Below are 22,146 nucleotides of genomic sequence, written 5' to 3'. Positions count from 1 at the left end.
TCCTCTTATGACAAACGAGTCTCTTTCTCTCCCTCTATGGCCCCAGCTGTGGTTTAAGCCATAGGAATCGAGTCTAGACCCACAGGAACCCCCCTGTGAAAGTGGTACAGTCCAGCAACAGTCTGGACTGTCGCTAGTCGCTACGAACACATATCACATAAATATTGAACGCAGTGTTCAGTTCATCACACGGGTCAGAAAAGCAGTGAAACCTGAACTAACGTTGTATTCTCTACAGTAAACGTATTATTATATACCAGTAACCTAAAGACGATATAAACGGTAGTAAACTAGTAAACTGTCTTTTATCTTTTCTTACCTTATGTAATTAAAATGCGCCCGTAGGCCAATATTTCAGAAAACTAACAAACACACTGACAAACCTGGTTTAGGAGCAGAACCGTAATCATGTTCTGTCATCACCACCGAAGCTGCGATCTCCTCCATCGGCTCTTGTCTTCACACGGCAGCGGTTGCTCCAGAGGAAGGCCTGGGTGAACGTCATGGCCTAAGCGAGTTGATGCACTTTTATAAACGGACTCCCTTCTTGGCAGTCCCCAGTTATTCCACTGGAGACGGGAGGGTACAGACCCGATTTTCAGTCGCTTGATATGACCCCGGTTGATTGCTAGCCTGCTCACTGTAGCGTTAGTGTAGTCTGATTCACTAAAGTGCCTGCTGCAAACAGACGTGCTACCTTGTTTTATTTTAAAGTTTGGCCCTTCACCCCGGCGAACCGCTTGAATCCACTTCTTCCTTAGACTAAATTCAGTCGGGAATCCATGAAAACTTAAGTAGGGTCGGCGTTGTTTGTTAGATGTACAAAGTGGAACAGACCAGTGACATCTTGTTTCAGCCATTGTTGAACTGCGCCGGACGTGTTCATGCACAACGAAGACAAATCCCGCCAATGGTACCCGGAAGCGTGATAATCCCCCATTGGTCCTGTCTCGAGTATTTTGCTAATTTCGAATCGCCCCTGCCTGCTTCACAATGGTTGTCCATCTGGGCATACAAAAACACCCCTAAACGTTCCGTTTCATTTACAAAATGCCAAATAAAGCACGAAAGGAACATCCACTCCATGAGTTTCACATTTCTTAAAACAAATATTTAGGGGCGTCAATTATTATTGTAACAAATAAGCTGTTTTCCTCACGTCCTTAACACAGGGGACACGATTCCACCACTTATGAAATCATAATTTATTTAATTTATTCAAAAAAGTTCTAAAAATTTATTATTTCAATGAAAAACGATGCATTGACACCTTTAAGCAATATAAAACGACGAGTGTGAGTGCGGTTGTTAGTTAATTTAAAAAAAATTATGGGGGGGGTGGGCACCAGAGGATCAGGGTAAGGTCAGGGGTGCGTTTGCTCAAAAAAGGTTGAGAACCACTGGTTTAAAACTTATAAGTACACGTAAAAGTTGGTGTCACAAAGGCACACACGCACCCATACACAAACACAGGCACACAAACACGCGCACACTTAATCATATCTTAATACGATTTTAATCATTTCATTACGATACACATATGATGGTAGTTTATTGAAGTAAGGCATGGGCGTCCAAATTTGATATCAATTCGATTGTTTTGTAGTTTCGAATGTTGTAGAATTATAATAATAATCTGAGTTAAAGCGGAGTGTGTGGCGCAAAGGACAACATTGAAGTGACCATATTTTTCCCAGCAGGTGTGTGCCGTAAAACGCCATTCTGTGCAGAGGTGATCGCCATCTTACTTATTCAATGACATTATAGAAACGTATTCTTATCTAATCAGAATAACCACGACAGCTGTGTTTTTGTGTACTTTATTTAACTTGGGGAGATGTGGGAACAAGAGGCAGCAGACCGCCAGGAACATTCAGTGAGGACATCAGAGTGATCAAGACGGTTCCTTTCACAGTAAACATAGTGTGAGAGACACTACGACGCCAGAACAACTTTAAATCGACCTTATCAAGTGGACGGACAGTGTGAGAGTTCAGTGGTGGGCCAAACAATTTTTGCAATAAGAACATAACACTTCAAGAGCAAGCCTACTTTGAAATGATGCAACTATTCGGCTTAAGTGTCACAGACCAAGCTAGAGGAACTGTATTACAAAAGGCCTTGACTGTACATGAAATGGTCCTACACACACACACACACACACACACACATCTATTCGATCAGAAAGTTTGAGTTGGGATTTCATTTTCACTTTGCATCTTGGAAAGCAGTAGGAATACAAACACCAACCATTAACAAAATGGTTTACCTGCTCAGAAATCGCACCACCGTTTTTACCCTTGATCAAAATTCAACCTCCGAAAACAAAAAGTTGATTCTCCAAGAATGAGAAGAAAAGACCATAATAAACAGGAGAGAACGTAGAAAGGAAATGGGACTTTCGGAAACCGTTAACACAGGGCCTGTCTGCAGACCTCAGGTAGAGAATGAGGCCGCCTCCAAGTCACAATTAAAAAAAACAATGGAATAAAAACAAAAAAAATGGAATAAAAACAAAAACAATGGGATAAAAACAACAAAATCTGCCAACAACAATAATCCCTTCCCGCCTGAAAAAAAACGAATGAACCGTTTCCAGGAGAGATAAGGAGCCTAGAATCGACGACGCTTGCTGTTGGGGCCCTCAAAGGTCCCCGCGACTGGGGCCCCCCTGCCGAATCCTGGGACCACTCCACCTGGAGGTCCTGCTTGCTGCTGCTGCTGCTGCTGCTGCTGCTGCTGCTGCTGCTGCTGTTGTAGCTGCTGCTGCTGTTGTTGTTGTAGCTGCTGCTGCTGTTGTTGTTGTTGTTGTAGCTGCTGCTGTTGTTGCTGCTGCTGCTGCTGCTGGGGGGACTCAACCCCTGGCCGGCCCCCTAGAGGGCCCCCTTGTGGGAAGCGCTCATTGCGCTGTAGCACATCGCCAATCAGCAGTGGTACGACCACGCCACAATTAGCGTTTGGCGGTACACAAGAGTTCACGTTTGATCCACGAGTGGCGAGCCACAAAAGCAACCATGTGACGTGGACCAGGTTCCGACGAGGGAAGAGGGGAAAGGTGTTGCCATTAGTTACAGGTTATTTTCAATCTGTAATACACAGATTGCACACATTTAAAGGATGCTCTTCAATTATTTAATTGGAAGAATTTCAGGCCCAATTATTGTATTATTATTATAATTATTATTGTCGTTTCTAGTTTAAAACGACCCAAGAAGAAACTTAAGCGAAAAATGAAAGACGAGCGCAACATCCTTTTGCGCACACGTTACCATGGCTCCGTTTTCTGGCATCATGGCTGCTCCCAGATTTCCGGCTCCGTCCGGGCCTATGGCTCCACCCCTTGCACCCATGCCCATGCCCATCATTTGAGGGGGAGCCTGGCTGCCAACGGCCCCAGCCACGGCAGGATTAAAGCCATCTACACGCAAAACAACGAAGCAGGGGTTGGTCAGCGTCGTCGTGGGGATAAAGCGCCAACGTACGTCCCTGCTTGAGTACGGCACCAAAGGGCGTGTGCTTGGTGAACGCTAGCTTAAGCATCACTGTGCTCCAAAGGATATTAACATTGGCTTTTGGTGACTTGGTTGACTTGGTTGGTAATTATTGAACTATTTCAACAGTCCAATTGTTGAATTATGATTACAAATGTGACACGGTTAAAATTGTATTAATCTCGTGTTTTTACACAAATAGACCCAAGACCATTGGGCTGTACTGGATTTTCTTTGTGCCCAAAATTCCAGAACTGCAACCAAAAGCCAACGTTAAGTCATAAAAAGTCGTATTCAAGACACGGTGGGAAATATTTCAGATACTGAATATTAAAAATATACTTTACAGATCCTAAATAGACTTTAGAATAAAAAAGGAGAAAGTTACGGAAGACGCAGGGGCGTGTTCAAGGGACGTCTTCCATATCGTTTGGCTCGCTAAACCCAGGATTGCACATCAGCATGGTTAAAAAGCAACTGGAACGTTCCTATCGACTGCTACGACAAACAAAGTAGGCCCTTTTTAGGCTTTTAACAAAAAAACAACAACATGTAAACATGTATTCAGGGTTAGGAATGAACCAAGTCGTTCAGATTCCCGGTTTCCAGAGACTCAAACAAAGCTGCGATCGGATTGGACGCGCTTCGAGTGATCAGCGTCATGGGGGTCCAATTTAAATTCTTTGAGTTTTGTGTTGATGCGTCCCGCTGGGAAAACCCGGGCGGGCCGCTAAGCCCGGTGTAGCTTCGACGCTAGGTCGGGCTTCAACGCTAAACTACATAAAGTACTTGGGAAGCCGGACACGATGAAAGCTCACCATGTGTCGGCCACTCTAGGCCTTCAGAAAATGCAATATACATTTTATAAAAACTTGCACGACTTAACGAAAGGCTGCACTAATTCAAATTAAGTGTTGGGTGTCATAGTGACTTCAGTTAAGTGCGCGTTTTTTGTCTAGCCGCCGTCAACCAATATGAAGCGGGAACTGAACCGAAATGTCCACAGGCCATGAAGACATTGACATCATCGCACAAGCTGACCGGCAGTGTACCCTGTAGCGTTCAAAGCCTACTGGCTTTGTGTAAATGGCATATAAATCGTGAATTAATCGCAGAGGTGGAAGCAGGGGCGAAAATAGGTGTCTCCCCTGCGTGTTCAATCCCAACCATTCCTCCCGTTCCTATAGGTTGCTTTATTACCATTAAAGTTCTGTCCAATGGACGTTGATGTGCAATCCTGGGCGGGGACAACGAGCGGTATGGAAGGCCACCGTGAACCTCCATGCAGTCCCTTCCAATCCTCAATTTCATTAAATATGTCCCTGCCTGACGGAAGCCCCCTAGGCACCCATCGTACAACGCTTTCAATGTCAACCGTGCAGACCCCCGATTCCTCAAACTATGTGAAATATCATACATTCTTTAATAATTGAAATGCTGTTAAATTTAGGAAAACGCCCCAAGATTAGCTCGGGTACCCACAAACGTAGGAATGTTAAGCTCTTCAGGTTTTTCCCAGGGTCCATGTATTAACATTTGCCAGCGTCATAGAATGAGAGCGTAGGGGCCAGATAATCTAGTTATGAACCCAGCCCCCCCCCCACTACAGAAGAAAACAGGAAGAGTACACACACTGATCCCTATAGGCTGAATAAATAACTAAACTAATTTGGAATTGCATGCAAAAGTGTTGCTATACATCTGCAATTCTGCCATGTTGACTACATGAACAAGACGGGATGTTAAAATAAGTCAACTTTAAAACAAGATACACGTCCATAAAATAACAGTGGTATTTAAGCACGTGGTTATCTAGTCTTGGTTATATCAGGAGAGACCACACCCGTACCTCCCATATTAATGGCTCCACGAGGGCCCAGCTCACCCATTCTCATTTCCTGTTCCCTCTGGAAGAAGTGAAGAAGACACTTGAGTACAAAGCCCTCCTTAACCATAGGTCCTGTGTGGATGGGTCTACGGCTAAACACTGCCAACCACTGGACAGCGCTGACGGCATGTGGAATCGTTGCGGGAATTTGGACATCTCCACCGGTCACGTTGTCTACTAATTGGACAACGTGTAATGGGCGGGCATCCGATTTCATATGACACGATCCAATAATTAAAATAAGACTTCTAAACAATGCTTGGTTTTAAAAAAGTTACACCTAGCTTTAATTGCCCTTTACTATATTTGTGTTAAAAAGCAATGCTCTGTAAAGTCAAGAAAAATAATAGAAAAGCTAAACAAAAAAAGTAAGATTTGTAAACAATATGGGGAATGTCCCCTGTTGGGATATCAGGGACACTTTATATACCTGCCACAATTAGCTTCTAGCGGTAAAAGACTACCACCTTACAGAATGGTGGACAGAGATTTGGGGTTTATAAAATACAATTATAATAATATGCCCACTAACCATAACCCTCAAGAATTGTAATGCTAAATCAAATATGGGGGGGAACTAAATTAAACATGCTTTGTAATCTTAACTGATTGGGAACAAAATGAGTAAGGATTATACATGTAGCAAGTAACAAACATATTTAGAAACATTATTGGTACGCACACACACTGGGAGAAAATGTATACATATTTCACTCATGACACATTCATCCCACTTATTTCACTTGTACAATTATAATCAGACTACTTGGAGTTAGCAGATAGTGAAACCAAAAAACATCCATGTATCCATTACATATATTTAGAAGCTACGGATGCTTTCGAACTGAATAGCAAATATATAAATCTTTAACGTAAAATTCTAATTTTTACCATATAGTGCAAGAACTGCAGGCTTAAAAACACACACACACACACACACACACACACACACACACACACACACACACACACACACACACACACACACACACACACACACACACACACACACACACACACACACACACACACACACACACACACACACACACACACACACACACACACACACACACACACACCAAAAAAAATGGTTATAGGATTTGGCTGGTTTTTTAAGACCCTTCCATTGTGGATATTGTCTTTGTCGAGATGATCCAAAATTTGCCAATTACTGCTAAACCCTACACACTTGAATATAATGGATTTAAATGGACTGCAAACATCACGACAACCTCAACATTGTCAATGACAACAATTATCCCAAGGTCTTAACAAACCGACCAAATCCTTGAAATCCACTATATACACACACCCATCTAAGTTGAATCAAAATGACCCAGGGGAAAATGTTTAATATTAAAGGAACATGGAAAGGAAATATACCTAAATGGTCTGGTAGCTACGTAGGGATAGTTTTACAAGCAATGATCGATAAAGTTCTACAGCGCATATATATATATATATATATATATATATATATATATATATATAGTTCTACAGCATTTATGTCTGGATGTGGGATCCAACTTTTGTATGAAGAGTGTGAGAGATTTGTAGCATCTCAAAGATAACGATTTGGACACGTAAACCTACAATCCGTAATGTATGCACTAACGAGGTGGTTATTAGCAGACGCGTAACCAAATTCCGAAGATACTCCAACAGGAAATTTCTTGCTAAATACCGGTACTTATACGGTAGGCTGCGATCCGACCATATTTTGTAATTGCGTCATGACGTTAATAACATTGGAAGTTTTTGGATAATATATATATTAACTAGCAGCATCTGCTATAGATTCTTGCATTATTAACTATTCTTGGGAATGCACTTCATTGGCTGATAGGTCCGTACATCCCCATTGGTCTGATCGAAGTCGGACCATCCCACCCGACGTTGGTCATAAAGGATGGTTCACCTCATTAACAACAGACCGGCAACCATTACCTTGACAACAACCGTTTAGCTTGTCAAGTTGCCATGAAACATTCATGGGTAAGAACGGCGTTCGCATATTGATTAAGGATTGCAGGTTTTAATTATTTAGCCCGCCCCCATAAAGTGAACGTTTTTTTAATGTAAAAAAAAAGGCTTTAGCACCCCATGCCTGGAGAATTGGAAAAACACAAAACTAAGAACACAAATTCAAATATACCTTAACTATATATGTATTTTTTAAAATGTAAACAACCTCTTTAGGTTCTAGAAATGCATGATTTGTTGCAAATTAATAAATGTACACTATGGAATATTGTAGGGTGCTATGGAGGATGAGAGTATATCTAAATATCAACGCCAATAATAAACTACTATAAAAACAACAAAAACAAATGAGGTTATAAATATAGTGTTGGAAACCCAACCGCACCGGTTATAGTATTAAATGCTGGGTGTGAACTGTCTGTGAGGCCATGTCTCCTAAAATGTGTAATCATGATTATTACACATTATGCCGTAATTAAGTTTGTGAGGTCAGATGAACACACCAGCTGGACCTCTCAACACGCCAAAGGAATAGAGGAGAAAAGTTATTGCATAATCACAGGTTATACATATCTAAGACAAAATCAGCAAAAATCAACATCAAGATTACATACATTTCCTGACATTCAAAAGAATATCCATTTAGACGTTTATCCATGATTCACGTTAATTAATACGTGATACGTTATTTCATAATAAAATAAAATTAGAATTTAATCAAATGAAATCAACATGAGCATTAGCACCATAGCATTATAGTTATTCCAAATCATCATATAAAATAGTTTTTTTTTTGGGTTTGTTCAGATAGACAAAGAATGGTATAAGATCAAGTAATTATAGTTTAAATATAGAGTGAAATGAGTTCACAAGAGCATCTACTAGGGGTGTGACGAGATCTCGTGCCACGAGATCTAGCGAGATTAAACTCAACGATATTACCCGTCGCGTTAAAAATCTGTCTCGCGAGATTTGTGAGCTATCCAAACTTCTATTTGTGGCCTGTAGGGGCAGTAATGCGCCTTTGCTACGTCTAGGCCGCCAGAACCTAACGAAGGAGAAGGAAAAGAAGAAGAGGAGGAGAAGGAGGGGAAGCAGGGGAAGCAGCCATAGGCAGTCAGAATGACGTCGGAAAATACCTGTATTACCGTCGAAGATGCCCCCGCCACTTTTAAATCATTTGTTTGGCAGCATTTTGGGTACCCGGCGGAAATTATGAATGGCAGTTCAGTTTGCACCATTTGCACTCTGTATTGACGGAGTAGAACTTTGATTTGGTTTTGCAGATAATATTGTTCGCACTTGAAAAAAATAGAATTATTTAATTTAATTTATTGTACTTCAACTTTTATAAATTTTAGTTTTAGTTTCAATTTAATGCATGTAAAGAGTTATAATAAAACATTTCAAAATGCATGTGCAACTCGGTTAAATAAAAGTCTGTTGTTCCAGTCATATATTTTGTCATTGTAGTTTTCTTAAAATCTCGTCTCGTCTCGTTCTCACGAACCGAATATCGTGTCTCGTCTCGTGAGCTGAGTGTATCGTCACACCCCTAGCATCTACTAATAAATTCAAAGATCAGGACAAAGAGCTTTAACCAACACGATATTGCCTAGCATTAATCATACTAAGTAAGCAAAAGGTCCCTGCTTTTAAAAGGTGTGGGTAGCCAACCACCAACAATACTTGGATGAACAATTTAACTGGCATAGTAGTAGTTAAAGGATCTGGATCTGCACCACGAGAACTGCAGACAAAAAGTTCCTGGGTTTGAATGAACCCCAATCTCCATGGTCTACCTGCCTCTCAATGACATGCATCTGCTTAACATAAAGCGCGTGCATATATATATAAATATAAATTATATATGTATCTTCACAATAAAATAAAAAGGTACAGACAAGGCTAGGTGAGACATGAAATTACGGTCTTCATTGAGATGGAATAATAAACAGCTGGCTGTCATGGTTGGACTTGCAGAGCTAGCGAGTAAAAAACGAGGAGATCAAAGAAAAATACAGCCCCTCAAGATATTGTATAACTATATACCATACATGTACTGGAAAGGTCAAAGTCATTTATTTGGACTGACATTCAGTTTTTCATTTCTCCAAAAGGGCAGAACTACTTAAGTCATTACCATGCATTAATACATCTGCGTTTAACAAGATAATGGTCAAATCTCGCTTTTTAAACCAAACATAAAGCACAAATATTATATATATGTGTGAGTGTGAATTTGTAGGGCCAAGTCAATGTCGATAAAAATAATCACAGGGAGTGCTCTATAAAAACGGTCACAGATTCAAACCCGAGTCAATGAGGACTTTAAAGGGTTGATATTATGCCACCAGGTGTGAATTTGATTAGCCATTACAAGCCGTTTGAAAATGTGGGAGTATCCATCTAGATGTATGCTAGATAGATCATTCTGCCAGCCTACCCAGGGGACTGTAGCAAATGTTGCAGATCTATCCATCATACATCTAGGTGGATACTCACTTGTGATATCACTTGTGATGTCACTTGTGATGTCACTTAAATACAGGAAAAGGCAGACTTTTGAACAGCTTCCCTCAATATCAACCCTGGAAAAATGGCAGTTTTTTTTTAATGTATCACAGCTCTGTCCCTCTCTGTGTGTGATTTTTTCCTATTGTATTACTTTTAACATTTTAAACTCATGCACTTTTTACCCTTAATGAATGGGTTGGCTGTAAAACCGAATTGCACCTCGGGGACTAATAAAGTAATCTGTGTGTGTGTGTGTGTGTGTGTGTGTGTGTGTGCGCGTCCAAGAAGTACTCACGCCCTCCATGAAGTTAGGTTTGAACCCGTCAGGCTGCTCTCTGTGTCTCATCATCTCGTCCTCTCTCCTGCGCCTCTCCTCTTCATGCCTTTGGACGGGAAACAAGTCTGCTCGTTACAGGGGACATGAAGCCATAGCTTTACACTGCCAACAAAGTGTATCACCTACAAGACAAGTGTCGCTCAACAGCAGTTTGCTCTTTCGATGAATTCCATGTCCTCGATTGAGTCGCGCAATCATTGGATTATATCTCCAATTTCAGCACTTTGGACCAAAGGCGTCAGCTCAATTAATGTAACGTTGTGATACAAAAGTCGGGGTTAAGGTAGAGGAAGACCTCAATCATCACGACCACAACTAGTGGAGTTAACCAATGGAGGACAACGTCATCCCCTCCGTCTCCTAGGCCTTCTCGGAGAGATTCAATGTGTAAAATTCTGTCTTCTTCAATGGCGGCGCATGTTGTTGATGTTAACGTTAGCAGTTTACTGTGCGCTGCTGCTGTTGCCGTCCTGGCCACGTCTCTCTTATACACACAGAGGCTTAATAGCAATGGGACCGACATGGTGAATTTAGGGTTCATTAAAAATAATTATTCATACAAACGGTTCATTTTCTGTTCCTTGTGGGAATGACTAGAGCACTATCAGCAAGCGAGAGCGGTGCGGTGCGGAGGGTGTGAACAAACGCACCTCATCTCAATCTGCTTGCGCTTCTGCAACTCCTGGTTCCTCAGGTCCTCCAGCCTCCTCAGCTCCTCCTGGCGTCGCATCAGATCTGGACCAGACAAGGGGGGAGGAGGAGCTCTGTCAACTGATAACACGCGGCGTAAACAGGGCTGGTTCACCATGACGCACGATCATGATCCCACGATGCCAATCGTGGGATGTTTTTGTCGCCGATACATTTTGTGATATATGAGAGATGCAGAGAGAGAAAGAGATGCAGACGGACAGAGACAGAGAGACAGAGAGAACCCTGAATCAACGTAAAATGAACGTGACATAGGCAAATCTTTGTTTAACCACATCCAAAAATGTCACGTTTAATCACTAAACAATGACCAAAAACGTTACTACCAATAACATTTGTATGTTCCTTTGCTTGCAAAATGGAGGCGGTCATGGAGATTTGACGTCCCAACGTTGACGCCCTGTGGCCCCTGTTGCACACAGCTGTCACGCAGACAGACTCCCTTATCCCGGCTCTGCTCCGTTGATGTACCAGGGCACGCGCGGCGCACTGAACTAGAGTCCAGTCCACTACTCGCGCCGTGGTACGAAAACAAGTGCAGACCCACGATCGGAGCTACGAGCGCAGGGGTCGGCTTAGCTCAGGAGGTAGAGCGGTCGTCTTGTAACCGAAAGGTTGCTAGTTCGATCCCCAAACTCCTCCTAGCCGAGTGTTGGTGTGTCCCTGAGCAAGACACTTAACCCTAACTGCTCCAGACGAGCTGGCTGTCACCTTGCATGGTTGACTCTGCCGTCGGTGTGTCAATGTGTGCATTAACCGATGTAAGTCGCTTTGGATAAAAGCGTCTGCTAAATGCCCTAATTGTAATTGTACGAGCGACGCCCTTATCGTCCCTCGGTCTCATTCCCCCCCCCCCCCCCCCCCGGTGGAGGTGGATGCGTGCGTCGGGGGGGAGACCCACCCTGTCTCATCATCATGAGCTGGTGCTCGTGCTTGGCCGCCTCCATCTCCGTCTCCAGCTTCTCGCGGGCCTCGCCGATGTTGCGCTCCACCTGCTCCCGCTGCTGCCGCTCCATCTCGTCCAGCGCCTTCCAGCGGGACGAGTACTCGAACTCAAAGGTGCCCGGCTGGGCGAAGCGCGGGGGCTGCTCCCTCTCCCTGGGGAAGGAGCGAGAGGAGACGGCGAGAGGAGAGTGTGAGAGCGCGAAGGCGGCCGTTTTGGGAGACTGTCCTGTAGGTTACTCAGTAGGGGGGGGAGGGGCCCAATCACCTCGGGTCGCCTGCGATGTGGTTTAAGATACAAGATAGTTTATTGTCATATACACAATGGAAACAGTTTGCGCTGGGCAATGAAATTCTTAATTCGCAAGTTCCCTTCACACAAAATATACTTAAAATAAAGTACATAAATAAACTAAACTACTAAATATATCTGTACAAAGAGCAGAATTTAGTTAAACAAAAACAGTTCAATATAAGGTGCTGTTTAGCATGTGCAATGTTCGCATACAGCAGAAGGCCCTGAAAGACATTGAAATATAGGAGTTTTTTTAATATATACATTGGATATTGAATATTATTAGTAGATAAGTACATAGTGTAAATGAAGCTCACAGTTGAAACTAAATAAAGTTCACAGTATTGAATAAAGTGCAAATACAGGGTGTCATCAGTGTTTGAGAGAGTCATTCAGCAGCCTAAAGGCCTGTGGATAAAAACAGTTTTTAAGTCTGGTTGTTCTGGCTTTCATGCTCCTGTAGCGTCTGCCAGATGGTAGCAGTGTGAACAGTGTGTGCTGGGGGTGTGCAGTGTCCTTGGCGATGCTGTGTGCCCTCTTTGTAACACGGGTGTTGTAAATGTCTTTAAGTGATGGGAAGGCTGCTCCACAGATGTATTGTGCAGTTTTAATCACACGCTGGAGAGCCTTCCTTTCCTGTACCGTGCAGAGGTCGCGGTACGGAGACACCCTCGATGCCCCATCAACGCTAGCCATTGGTTTAATTCTTAGATTTCCATGCTTTTGTTTGTCTTTTAGTTAGTGAATATATATATACTGTTTATTAGATAGATAAAGAGAGAGATCTCCTTCCTTCCTTCCCTCCCCCTCTCTCCTTCTCTCTCTCTCCCTCCCTCTCTCTCCCACACACCAATATGAAACTATATAATGTATTGGCCACCTACTTGTGGTACAGGGGTGTCTTCTGCAGCAGCTTCTCCGCCAGCCCGTCCTCATCGTCCAGCTGCTCGGTGGGCTCCACGATGGCCGGGCGTGGGGTCCTGCCAAGACCACCACAAACTCAACAACTAGTATGGATCTGAGCAGGGCTCAAATAGGTCTTTCAATTAGGACACACACACACACACACACACACACACACACACACACACACACACACACACACACACACACACACACACACACACACACACACACACACACACACACACACACACACACACACACACACACACACACACCTTCCTGTAGGACAAAGTATGCATCCTTGAATAGGCACTCTTATATATTATTTTTTATTATTAAGTTTAGATGACAATTTAGCGGCACACATGAAGTTAAAGGTCGGGATCCACAGCTCAAAACAAGTCAATGCATCATCCATGAACCTCTAGATCAGGGGTCGGCAACCCTAGGCACACGTGCCACCACCGGCATGTGGCAGCATAATCATTGGCACACTTTTTCTTTTCTTTATTTCGACGCACAATGCGGGGGCATAATCATTACTACAGATTTCTTTTTGCACTTTATTCTGTTTTGGGCATTTCCTCCCAGTGCAAATATGTTAAAATGAGATACTGAAAGCAGTGTTCTGAAATGGGATCAATTAATAGTTTTTAAACTTATGTCGTGAGTAATAAAAGAAAATATTTCTGCAAGTGGCCTGTATGCATCGCCTTCACATGGTTTTGCAAAGCTGTACATGTCTTAAAGATATTGATGTGGATGGTTCCAACATTCTCATATATTCTTGGTTTTTACATTTCTAACAGTGCAAATATGTTCATGAATGAGTTTCTGAAAGTGGTGTTTTAAGATTGGACATATGTAATTATAATTTGTAAGCCCATGTAGCAAATATGATTTTTGCATGATGCACGATTGTGCACTCTATTGAAACAATACAATTCCAGGGCTTCTGGAAATGTTTTCGGTTGCTGTCATAATTCAGCTTAATATATTGTTGCTTAAGGCACACTCATTAACGAGAAAATGTCAAACTGGCACTGCATGTGGAAAAGGTTGCTGACCCCCTGCTCTAGATGACCAGGTACCCTGGACTATCATCACCACCACGGGGTAGTCCTACCCCCATCATGGACCCCTCCAGCGTTCCACCCCCCCCAGCAGCGGGTCTCTTACGTGGTGAGCAGTAGCGCGCCGTCAGCACACCGGTCCAGGGCTTTGCGGGCGGCCGGTTTGTTGGCGAACTCCACGAAGCCCTTCCCCGTGGGGCGGCCGCGGGGGTCCACCACCACCACGGCCCGCTCCACCGGGCCGAACTCCGAGAACGCCTGCGGGGGATGGAGGGGAGGGGCGGGGCACTTATTCTACGCAGCTGCGTTAGCATTAGCATGGTGACCACCGGTGACAGAAGGACAACAGGTTCGCCTGTGCCGACTGCAGCTGTACCCGACATTCTTGTCAACGTGTTAAAGCTAGAGTTGGCCATTTGGAGACATAAGCCAGAGTCGGCTCGGGGTTGTATCAAACCGAAAGAAATACACGTCTACACCATCTTTAGGTCTCCCGTCAAAGCCACTCGCCCATAACACATGCGAGCTCGTTCACTTAAGCAACGGGTCTGCCTAGCCTTCTGGAAGGTTCCGGTCATGTGCAATGAGTGCACAGGCCGAGTGCATACAGTTAGTCGGGTACGTAGGTAGACGGACAGGTAAGACATCCAATCATTTCATCCTGGCCGAGTGGAATGATTGGACTGGCTTCTTACAGGCCTGCGACAGCAAAAATACAACCGATTTTTTTTTTTCTCGTCGGAGCATTCGATTTACCCTAGCTTTTGTTTATTTCACAATGTTTGCGACAAGGCATGTTAACTATCTCAGACTTCTTTACCAATCGCACTGAGTTGAGATCTAGGTTCAATTTAGAATTAACCATATACAAGAGACCACCCATATACACATAAGTAGTTACTTCCCCCTTCACGCGTACCTCTTCCAGAAGCTCATTGGTCACCGCCGGCGACAGGTTGCGCACGGTGAGGGCAGCGCCATGGGTGGCGAAGCGGATCCTTATTGGTCGATTCTTCAGAACAATTCCGTCCAATTCTGCTTTGGCAATTTCTGCCAGTGTACGGCTCTCCTATAAAAGGATTTCCGGAAGATACCAGAAGGTGTTAGCATGAAATCAGTCTGGCTAGAGAAGGTACAAAATGTAAACATGGGAAAAGAGATTGTGTGAAGTATTAAAAAGACAATGGTAAACTACAAGAGGACAGTTAAAAAAACTGAAACCACTCATCGATACAGATGAAAATACAGTATACATATACAGATAAAACAAACAAAGACAATTATGGAAATTATGAACTAGCCAACAATAGTCCCAGCATAGGACAAGCAAAGTCGAACCATAGACCTAGACTCACAAGACGTGAAAGTAAGCAGCTAGAGACTTCTGGTCATATTGATTGTCTTCTGGTCATATTGATTGACAGTCCTGTGGGTGGCAGCAGCCTCTGACCCATCCTCCTCCCACTAGTCCCAGTAATAAATTGTGTGCATGCGAGTATTTAACCAGTGTGTGCATAGTTTGAAACACATGGCCATAAAGAGCCGACATCGGGGGTGCATCATAAACATACCAGGCGGATGAACCCGAAGCCCCGGTCTCGGTTGATGAACACCTCGTTGGCCTCTCCGTATTTGGAGAACAGCTTCTTGAAATCCTCCTCGGAGAGGTCCGTCGGCAGGTTCCCGACGAACAGCCGACAGCGCTGGGTGAACGTCTTCTCCCAGGGCTTCCTGAAGCTCTTGAGGTCCAAGATCATCTCCAGGGACAGGGCATTGGGGTCTGGTCCGCTTCCCTCCCCGGGTACTCCCCCCTCGCCGGTGGCCGGCGGGGAAGGAGGAGGCGGCGTCTGGCCTTCTTTGTGAGGCGGTGCATTCTGCTCCACCGCGGCGGGAGAGTTGGTCCCGTGTCTCCCCGCCTGCGGGGAATGGTGGCTCTGCATGTTCATTTGCTGTACATTTCGGTGAGCCATCGTTTAATGACCCCGCCACTCAAAAAAGACAAGAATCGCATGCAGTGTGTTCAAACACTCGACAACGTTGTGCAGTCAAAGGAAGAAGAACACGGAAGAAGTAACACGTATTTCCGGTGGGAACGGGAAGTCAGTTCGAATATGTATATGAAGCTCCTGTTGTAAAACCTGAATGATACTTCATTTTGTTTTTTGTTTTCTTTACCATTTGCATATTCTTGGAATATACATATGTTTTTCATTCTTCATTCTTTCATTGTGGCTGCAACAATAATTGTATTTTAAGTAATTGTAATTACATTTAGCTGAGGTCCTACAAGCCCTATTGTAATTGTTACATAATATTGTAATATTTTGCAATTATATCATGATAACCCTATCGTGTGTGTGTGTGTGTGTGTGTGTGTGTGTGTGTGTGTGTGTGTGTGTGTGTGTGTGTGTGTGTGTGTGTGTGTGTGTGTGTGTGTGTGTGTGTGTGTGTGTGTGTGCGTCTGTCTATGTGTGGAGTTTTCCCAAATCTGACCAGTTGGTGGCATCCTGTCCCACTTCATGTGTTTCCCGGACGTACTGTAATTACATGATCACATGCCATCCTGAGTTGATGTATCACAAAACTATATCACAACATGAATTGATAAACTCCTCGTCCTATTTCCCATGATACTGTTCATACTGTGGGTGAAGGTCCAGAGCAATGTTGATCTGTTTGTGTGGATTGCACTCTGTAGCACTGAGTATACTTTTTTATAATTATTATAATTATGTTTATGATTATTAGTTGTACAAGTTGTGGACATAGCCAAAGAATGTGTTTACTAAATGGAATAAATCCTAGTTAATCAGTAGAAATGTAGTTTGCTCATACAGTAAATGTTGTTACAATAATTTCTAAATGTTTGATTATTAATGGTTTTGTATTAGGGGTCCTAAATGTCTATCTTTAATCCTTTTGGGATACTGATCATTTAATTAAAACCATTCTTGTTTTGTTTGCCACTGGTATCAGCCGACATTGTACTTTTAGTTTTAGTTTTAGTTTTTTTGTTTAATACAACATCAATGCAGCTATATCAACTGCATCCAATAGTGACTATGTGTGTGATTGTGTGTGTGCGCACGGTTGTGTGTGTGCCTGCGTGCGTCCATATGTTCGTGTGTATGTGTGCGTGCGTGTGCGTATGTGTATGCATGCGTGTGTGTGTTTGTGTGGTGACCCTGGTTCATCTTTTGTTAAGGCTCAATCCCTGGAACTTTCAGCATTCATAAAGGAACTGCTGGTCTCAGCAAAGATCTATGGGCACGTGCACACGCAGGGCCACGTGTGTGCACCCACAGGCAGTCAATAACCAAATGGATGCCACTTAGGGAACAGAAGAGATAGTAATGCATGGGACATTGAAAGATTTGGTCATTGTAGGTCAAATAATACATTAACACAAAAAAACAACTGCAATTATATTTGGTAATGTTTGGCTAGTAGAGACTAGGCTACTCCCTAACGAATCCTGAATATAAATCCCTTGATCCAACTGTTCAAAATATACAAAACTAATAAAGGCTTAAAATTAAGAAAAATGTCACCTATTTTTGGAGAAAAATAGGTGAATCGTTCAGATGTGGCTTATAGCATGATCAAATGTTCCCGCCACGGCCGACAGAAAGCAAGACTCCACAGCACAGATGTGGTACAAAAAACAGTTTATTTGGTTACACCTTTGTAAACATCTGAGGTAAAGGACCACTTACATCAACATGTCCTCGCATAAAAGGCTTTGACCCAAGGCACTTTCTTAACACAGGGAAAAAATGCATAAAAAAGGCATGGGCGTCCTAACCACCATGTGTCTGGTCTCTATGAGACCAACAACACAGCATTGTGTCTTTTCATTTTTTTGGTGCAAATTATTCATTTGTAGAGTAAGGGGGTGTGGGGGTTAGCAACACATAGTCATGGCGTCACACTTTTAAAGCACAAGGTCCCAGTTGCCAAAATTAGGACAGAAAATGTCACCTTTGCTATTCGTTCTGATATATTAATATTCCAATTTTCTGTTTTTTACATGAAAAAGGTCAGGCATATATTTCTCTCCATCTTTGACAGAGCATATTCTTTGTACTTCTAGACGTTTCTGAACTGTGCAAATGTTAATCTCTAGGTACAAAAAAAAATGTATCCCAAAAAATGATGAATAAAAAACAATAATCAAAAACGTATTTCAACAACCTTTCAGATTTGTTAGTAGAGCCCTATAAAATAAACTATGGTCCAACTCTGATTTCAAGAGGATGATAAATAAGTTGCACTACGGTACGTTTTTAGTATCTCTGACCACAGACCTTTTTACATATCACATAACTTATCACAACTAATGTTAAAAAAATTCTCACCAAAGTGATTTGTTGTTGAAGTTAGCTATTTACCTATATTTTATATAAGCTATGCTTTAGATACTCGAACAGTCACTAATTGCTGGTCAGCAGTCTCTAAAATAATATAATAAAACAGTATATAATAATGAAATCCTTTTGGCATTGCTTGGTAATTTAAATATTCTACAAGTCAGTAGAAGTTGGCAGTAGCAGAACATCATGCCCAATTTTAACAATAACAAATATTAATATCACAAATAGATATGGGTGTTTTAATGTATGTCAACTGAATGCCTATTAATTAGCATATTAACCAAAAGGTGTGAAATAATTAAATGCTAAAATATGAAGAGTGAAAACATCTATATGCTTATTACTAGCCATGTGTTAAAAGCATTTTGGATTCCAAGAACAAGTTAAGATTAATAGTCTTTAACCTCAGAAATAACAGCATTGCATTACACCAGTACAGAAATTATTGTTAGGCTACCGTTGATAAGCCTTTTCCCTAACAAAGTGCTGTTCTCTAAGTTAAATATATTTGTTTTTCTGTGCAGGAACACAATTTTTAATTGACCGGAAGAACGACAAATTTCCGATACGCCTTGTTTGATCGACACACAAATCGTAATCAGCCTAAGCTATCTTTTAAGGGGCTTCAATTCATGATCTAAAGTAAAGCCTAAAGCCTAATTTCCTATTTTTCCACTAGTCTAGAAGCTGACTGAACCAAGCACTTATTCACGAAGGCCACCATAGCGAGGCCCTGCGTAAGAAAAATTAAATGAAGATCTTTACAATGAATGAAGGCACTTCCGTATCACACTGCAAACACGAGCCTCACGCCGGATCTATCGTTCGTATTGGTAACTTCCTGGCTGCGTAAAAAAAAAAAGGCAAACCGTTAAAAAAAACCACGTTTCCGATAAAAACGATGGTTTCTCGTCACGTTCGCTTTCACACATGTTTCACCTGTAAAGCCTTAAGAAAGTATCTCAGTATGGGACAGCTTTTTCACACGTCACACCCTCTCCTCTCCTTAGTTTACAACACATCCCATCTCTTCATTGACGCGGAGCTGGCTCGGTGTAAACATAGGCACAGGTACACAAACATACATACTTCCAAGCTCTGAGAAGCAGGAGCCTTCCGACATAGGGGTCCGGTCAATATGGGTCGTGTGATCCACATGAGCCATTGATAAGTAAGGTCCCGTCCCTCTAATCACACTAATTTCCACACTGGGACATGAGAGCTGAAGTTTATCCCTCTTTTCTCATCGGCCAGCGTGTGCTTGACGCCCACTCCATCCGCACATAGACTAGTGGGGGAGCATAATTTGGCTCGGCATTTGATCCACAACGCATCTTTATCACTATCGACAACCAAATACTTAACCGGCGCGCTCTATGCAAAATGTCCCCACAACCATATTTCGCAAAAAGTGTGTAAGTACAAGAAGCACACTTGGATAAGTGTAGATAATAGCATAGGGTCACCTCAAGTGACCCGACATGGAAGAGTCCGGCAGGGGGGCGGGGGGGGGGTTGCTCTACGATGTCACGCACCCGGCCGGACCATACAAAGAGGAACACGCGCATTGTATTGAACGTGAGTGAATCCACCGGCCCAAACCTTTTGGCTTCAAAACGGGCAAGAAAGGTGCATAGATATGACGTCACAGAAGTAAAGTCCATGTACATGATGCACTCTGCAGGCCGCGTGCTGCCAAGAAATCAAGTCTGGGTGGACGACTCCTTTCGCCACAATCCAGCATCCTCTATTGTCCTCCTCTTTGATCATACAGACTCCCGGAAGGAACGGCCCAAAACTGGTCACCACACGGCATCGGTGCATGTGAGTGCATGCTGGATAAGGGGAAGGTGTAGAAGATTTAAACTGAACAGGGAACACATGTCCAGGAAAACATGTCCAGGGACACATGTCCAGGAACACATGTCCAGGGACACATGTCCAGGAACACATGTCCAGGGACACATGTCCAGGAACATATAACCAGGAACACATGTCCAGGGACACACGTATGCAATATAAAGGTGTGGTGGTGTTTGCGGGTGTGTATGCATGCGGGAGAAGTGCGTGTGTGTGTGTGTGTGTGTGTGTGTGTGAGTGCATGTGTGGGTACATGCATGTGTGTGTTTGTGTGTGTGTGTGTGTGTGTACATGCGTGTGTGTGTGTCTGTGTGTGTCCTTGTGGGTACATGTGTGTGTGTGTGTGTGTGTGTGTGTGTGCGTGTGTGGGTACATGCATGTGTGTGTTTGTGTGTGTGTGTGTGTGTACATGCGTGTGTGTGTGTCTGTGTCTGTGTGTGTCCTTGTGTGTACATGTGTGTGTGTGTGTGTGTGTGTGCGTGTCTGCATGCGTGCGTGTGTTTGTGTGTGTGTGTGTGTGTGTGTGTGTGTGTGTGTGTGTGTGTGTGTGCTACACCACCAGGTCGTCGGGACGCCCGCGGGGGCCGCTGACCTTGCTGGCCCGACTCAGCCTCCGCACGTCCGTCGCCACGGCGGCCGGAGGCGGCCTGTGCATCTGCGCCCTGGTCACCACGGTGACGCGGCCGGGCGGGCCGCCGTCCTCCGCCTCCTCGTCCCACATGAGGTGCGAGGGGAGGGAGGGCAGGCGCGGCGAGGGAGGCCCCTCCCATCGGGGAGGAGCTCGACTCTTCCCGCAGGAGGACGAGGAGGAAGAGGAGGAGGAGCAGTAGGAGGGCGCCAGCGCAGAAGGTGCCGGCGAGTCGGCCTTCCCCATCGGACCACTCACCTCCAGCGCCGCGTTCCTCCAGTTCTGCTCCAACGCCGGCAGGTGCCCGGGGACCTCGCCGCCGCCGCCGCGCAGGAAGCCGTCGTCGTCGGGGAAGGCGTCGGCGTTGATCTTCATCGGCGCCGTGGTCGCCACCGCCGCCGCCACCGCGTCAGGGCTCAGGGCGAGCGCGCAGGAGGAGTTCTGGACGGGCAGGTAGCGGACCCGCTCCATGGTGCTCCTGCCGGTGTAGCCTTGCAGGCAGTGGTCTGAAACCAGGGTGGCGCACTCGGGGACCGCCCGGGGGTCGCCGGCGTCGTCGCCGGGGCCCAGCCGCAGGGACCCGCAGTCAGCCGCGAACTTGTGGGTGACGCTGTGTTTGACCTTCTTCCAGCCCAGGTGGTACATCTCTAGCAGGTTGAGCAGCAGGGAGATGCAGGCCACCACCAGCATGAAGATGATGAAGATGGTTTTCTCAGTGGGCCTGGGAACAGAAGGAACAACAAGGCAGCCTTGGGTTTCAGGACGTGTGGAGGTGATACATAGTTTCATATTCGTCTTGGGAAAATAGTACAAATTCGTTATAAGCAAAGGATGTAGTTATTTGAAAAACGATATATACATTCAACCAAGCAACATAAATCGATCGTAAGTTGTATGTATGACATGCGCATTAAAGCACAGAGGCAAAGAGATACTGGAGCAAGGCGTCATCAAAGCATAATCGACATAGTAGGTATAACGCATGAAAGGTCGAAAAGCACACAACAATAATGAGAACCTAAGAGCGAGAAAAAGACAAAAAAAATTAAATAGACTGAAAAAATAAAACAGAAACAGTGAATATCTTCATCGCTGTATCCCGGGGTTCGTATTCTCCCAGGCCCCCCCCTAAGAACCCC

General features: G+C 44.0%; 2 protein-coding genes across 4 annotated transcripts in view; both read right to left on the bottom strand.

Moving 5' to 3' along the window:
- Positions 1-1,804: 1,804 nt before the first annotated feature.
- On the bottom strand, positions 1,805-16,232 carry pspc1 (paraspeckle component 1). Of its 3 annotated transcripts, XR_009525125.1 has the most exons (11): positions 15,718-16,231; positions 15,066-15,215; positions 14,253-14,404; positions 13,052-13,147; positions 11,832-12,028; positions 10,870-10,954; positions 10,178-10,265; positions 5,341-5,398; positions 3,270-3,418; positions 2,167-2,907; positions 1,805-2,125 (listed from the first exon to the last, which is right to left on the bottom strand). XR_009525125.1 is itself a non-coding variant. In XM_060049036.1 (10 exons), exons 1-10 carry the CDS (start codon positions 16,114-16,116, stop codon positions 2,614-2,616), a joined length of 1,668 nt encoding a protein of 555 aa, XP_059905019.1. In that variant the 5' UTR covers positions 16,117-16,231; the 3' UTR covers positions 1,805-2,613. The 3 variants fall into 3 exon arrangements, 1 of the variants encoding a protein (XP_059905019.1); XM_060049036.1 differs by having other exon boundaries at positions 1,805-2,907; XR_009525126.1 differs by lacking the exons at positions 1,805-2,125; positions 5,341-5,398 and having other exon boundaries at positions 2,795-2,907; positions 15,718-16,232.
- A 1,565-nt stretch (positions 16,233-17,797) lies between these two features.
- The window catches only part of LOC132455488 (gap junction alpha-3 protein-like), a 7,979-nt gene continuing 3,630 nt past the window's right edge, over positions 17,798-22,146 (bottom strand). The window contains exon 4 of the mRNA XM_060049351.1: positions 17,798-21,728. Coding sequence (XP_059905334.1) covers positions 20,930-21,728 — 799 coding nt within the window. The 3' untranslated portion in view covers positions 17,798-20,929. The remainder of the gene's footprint in view (positions 21,729-22,146) is intronic.

The sequence above is a fragment of the Gadus macrocephalus genome, chromosome 4, assembly GCF_031168955.1.
Source record: "Gadus macrocephalus chromosome 4, ASM3116895v1".
Classification (NCBI taxonomy): domain Eukaryota; kingdom Metazoa; phylum Chordata; class Actinopteri; order Gadiformes; family Gadidae; genus Gadus; species Gadus macrocephalus.
Note: the sequence above shows the minus strand (reverse complement) of the source record. Positions and strands in the feature narration are given on the sequence as shown.

What these genes read in the sequence shown, in the direction of transcription:
- pspc1 (XM_060049036.1), bottom strand. Translation starts at nt 16,116, where the DNA reads ATGGCTCACCGAAATGTACAGCAAATGAACATGCAGAGCCACCATTCC. An exon ending in GCTTCGGGTTCATCCGCCTG is followed by an intron (nt 15,216 to 15,717) that starts GTATGTTTATGA and finishes ATCCTTTTATAG; the next exon opens with GAGAGCCGTACACTGGCAGA. An exon ending in GGCGCGCTACTGCTCACCAC is followed by an intron (nt 13,148 to 14,252) that starts GTAAGAGACCCG and finishes TGGTCTTGGCAG; the next exon opens with GACCCCACGCCCGGCCATCG.